Here is a 3,453-nt window from a genome sequence, read left to right as displayed (position 1 = left end):
AGATAGGAATGGGGGTAAATTTTGAAAACCAGCCGGGGGTGGGGAAGGGGGCGGGGGCGGAGATGGGGTAAACCCGCCCCACCCCGCCCTGATTAAGTATTATATTACTAATATACCCTTATATTTAATAATTTATTACTAAATTAGATTTAGTACTAAATTAGATTTAGTACGTATATGAAAATAAGAAATTTATATATATTTTTTAAAAAATAATATATGTTAATCGGGGCTGGGGATGGGAATAAGGGGTCGGGGGCGGGGGCGGGTATGGGGGTGGTGGTGAAATTTTAAGCAGGGATAGGGGCGGGGATGGAGATTGAAAAATTCAGCAGGGATGGGGATGGGGAATGAGATCCCCGCCCCGTCCCGCCCCATTGCCATCCCTACTCACAAGTGGTGGGTCCCACCACTCTTGTGGGCCGCATCAAACACTGTACTCCTTCCATCCGACCTGTATTAGTTGTCTAGATTTTCTAACTTTTAAGAAAATGCAATTAATACATTGTTTCTTTTTTAAATTATTAAATTTTTCTTTAATCTTTAAATATACTGTGTAAAATTTGAATTTTTTTTTGAAAAGTTAAAAAGATAATTATTGAAGTATTGCATTTAATTTGTTTTGACTTTTCAAAATAGACAATTAATTTAGAACAACTTAAAATTTAAAAAAATGAACTACTTATATGGAACAATTTATAGAATAGCCCAAGCACTCATTGGATTTCGGGCTACGTTCCTTTGTTGCTTTAAATTCGATAATAATAGCCCTAACCCTAATATGTATCAACTCTTTCCTCTTCCAAAACCTTTCACCAGGAAACAGATCAAAATGGCTTCACCTGAAACAAATTTAACAACACAGATACATTCTCACTGAAAAAAAAAACACCAAGAGAGAGCTTCATATGATAACCCAACACAAAAACGACTGAAACGAAGCCAAAACACACAAGAACTTTTTTTATTTTTTATTTTTTAAATAAAGTACTAAAACATACTCAAAATTACTCTCTTTTTTATTTCTTCCACCACCATTTTCTGAGAATCACATTCATGCCAAACTTAGCACTTTGGAGTCGAAGATGGTTGTCCATTTTCCATCTTGTGCCTGTTGTTGTTGACCCAATTCTTGAAAATCTGTGGTGTGATCCCAATCTCCACACAAAACATTCCAATCTCTTCCTCACGATCATACTTCTGCACTCTCCAACTCAATTTGTCTGCAAAAACCCTCATCCGCTCCTTCTGCTCTGGCGTCAGCCTCGTCCTCCCCTTCTTATTCCTCCCCGACGCCCCCACCTCCTCCTCGATCTCCCCTCCGTCCAGCCACTCCCCCGGCCTCACCTCATCCTGTGGCACCGGATCATTGTATGTTGCAACATGGGGTTGTGGTATTGGTGGCGGAGGAGGAAGAAAGGTGGTGATGGGGTGGCGGTGGAGAGGAGGTGGCTGCAGCTCCTGCACTTCCTTCCTGTGGAAGCTGCGGTGGCAACTGCAGGCCCCACAGAGTAATGCCTCCGGGGTTCCGTCCTCCCCGGCCGGAGTGAAATCACCGCACCCGTCCACAGCGTAGCGCATGATTGGTGCGGCGTGGTTTCGGCGGCACTCTCTGTACCTAACAACAATCTCTGACCTAGCAGCTGCACCAATATTGTTAGTTGCCATGATCGAGAGTTTCATGGGAGTGTGATATTTTAAGGGCTTTTGTGTGCATGTAAGAGAAAGATGCTTGCATGTTTGGTCCTTGGTGTCAGATTAATTTGCAAAACCGTCACCATCATTTGATGCTGTGCAGTGAATGGGTGGGTCACTGGAATTTAGAACATTAAGACAAAACCGTGGTCATCCATTTAGTCTGTTCTTGAGTGCCTGACAAAAAATGGCAAAACTGTACAAGTAACTTCGGGTCTACTTTTTTAACTTAAAAAAATAAAAATAAAATAGGACTAGTTGGTTTGTAACTCTAAAATAAATGTTAATTTTTAATTTAAAAAAAAAATCCGGCTAGTTGGTTTGTAACTCTAAAATAAGTGTTAATAATTCAAAAAATAAAAAATTATTCGCAACTAATTATAAAAAATTATTTTATGAAAACAAATATTTTTATAACTGAATATTAATAAAACAGTTTTTAAAAAACCGAAACAAGCAAAGTTTCTATACAATTTTGTATTTGATAATAACACTTTTCAGAAAACTGAATAAAGTAAAGTTTCTATACAACTTTGTATTTTTAGTTATATGAAAATAGATAATTGTTTCCAAAATTACAACCAAACATACCCTATTTTCCTAGAAGAAAATTTAAAAACTTCTTATTTACTTATTTATTTATAATAATAATAATAATAACAATAATAATAATAATAATAATAAATTTTTTTTTTTTTGGGAGTAGAAGAATAGAATTTCTTTTAAATGACCCTGTAATTAATAAATAGTTTTTTGCTCTATTTTATGGTCATTAAGTATGATTTTATAGATGTTGTTTTAATGGACAATAAATACAAAGGTTTTAAATTTAATAAGCTTGAACATGTATGTCCAATTCTGATTGGTTTAAAACTTGTAAATCCAATTGAAGCAAAAGTTTGTTTGACATCGGATATAATTAAATGGGTTAAGTACATAAAAACCCCTGTAATATAGGTTTTGTGCACAAGTAGTCCCTCATTTTAAAAAATGTGTATTTCAGTGTATAAAATTAAAAAAATGTGCAAGTAAGCCAATCTGACAACTTTTTGGCAGAAAATAAATATGAAAACCCGATTTTATCCTTTTTCCCATTTTGCCCCTAAAGAAGACTTTACACAGAACATACTAAACTACCCTCTTCATCTATGCACATAATATATCTATATATATAGAGAGAGAGAGATAATGGGGAAGAGGGGAAGAAGAAGAAGTGGGTGGTTATCAACTCCACTATGGTACACACCACCACAACCACCATCACTGTGGTTGTACCTGCCCTAATCTAAGACAACCCAAACCCACCATCACCCGCCGCCGCCGCTCTTACCAACACAACCAACCCTTTCTTTCTTTCTCTCTCCACTCACCACTGCAACCTCGACACCACAACCATCACCACTGCCGTAAAAAACAAAACCGCCCCTTCAGCATCAACAACAAGCAAAAATCCCTAACCCATCTCACCATATCTAATCCAATAATCGTAACAATCACCGGAATTACATATCACACCATCAACACCCTAACTACCATTAAAACATAACCATAGAGAACCAAAGTCCCATCCGAGGAACAAAAACTAAACCTACCACCGGAATTACATAGTCACAGCCTTACTGTTGTCAAAATCGTTTGTCACCGGGAATTGTGAATCTTTAGTCTTCGGAATTTGATATAATCGTGGTCATCAGAGCCTGAAGTGTGTTAGATCGCCACCGGACTCCTTGCATGCCGTCGCATATCGCCGATTTGGTC

General features: G+C 37.5%; 1 protein-coding gene across 1 annotated transcript; it reads right to left on the bottom strand.

Moving 5' to 3' along the window:
* Positions 1 to 1,065: 1,065 nt before the first annotated feature.
* On the bottom strand, positions 1,066 to 1,668 carry LOC132295896 (zinc-finger homeodomain protein 10-like). Its single transcript, XM_059794160.1, has one exon. The coding sequence runs from the start codon at positions 1,666 to 1,668 to the stop codon at positions 1,066 to 1,068; it is 603 nt and encodes a 200-aa protein (XP_059650143.1).
* Positions 1,669 to 3,453: the final 1,785 nt, after the last annotated feature.

Source organism: Cornus florida, unplaced genomic scaffold (genome assembly GCF_030987335.1).
Source record: "Cornus florida cultivar Cherokee Brave unplaced genomic scaffold, ASM3098733v1 CherokeeBrave_3.0.0_Hap2_Chr02, whole genome shotgun sequence".
Taxonomy (NCBI): domain Eukaryota; kingdom Viridiplantae; phylum Streptophyta; class Magnoliopsida; order Cornales; family Cornaceae; genus Cornus; species Cornus florida.
This window is presented reverse-complemented; position numbering and strand designations above follow the sequence as displayed.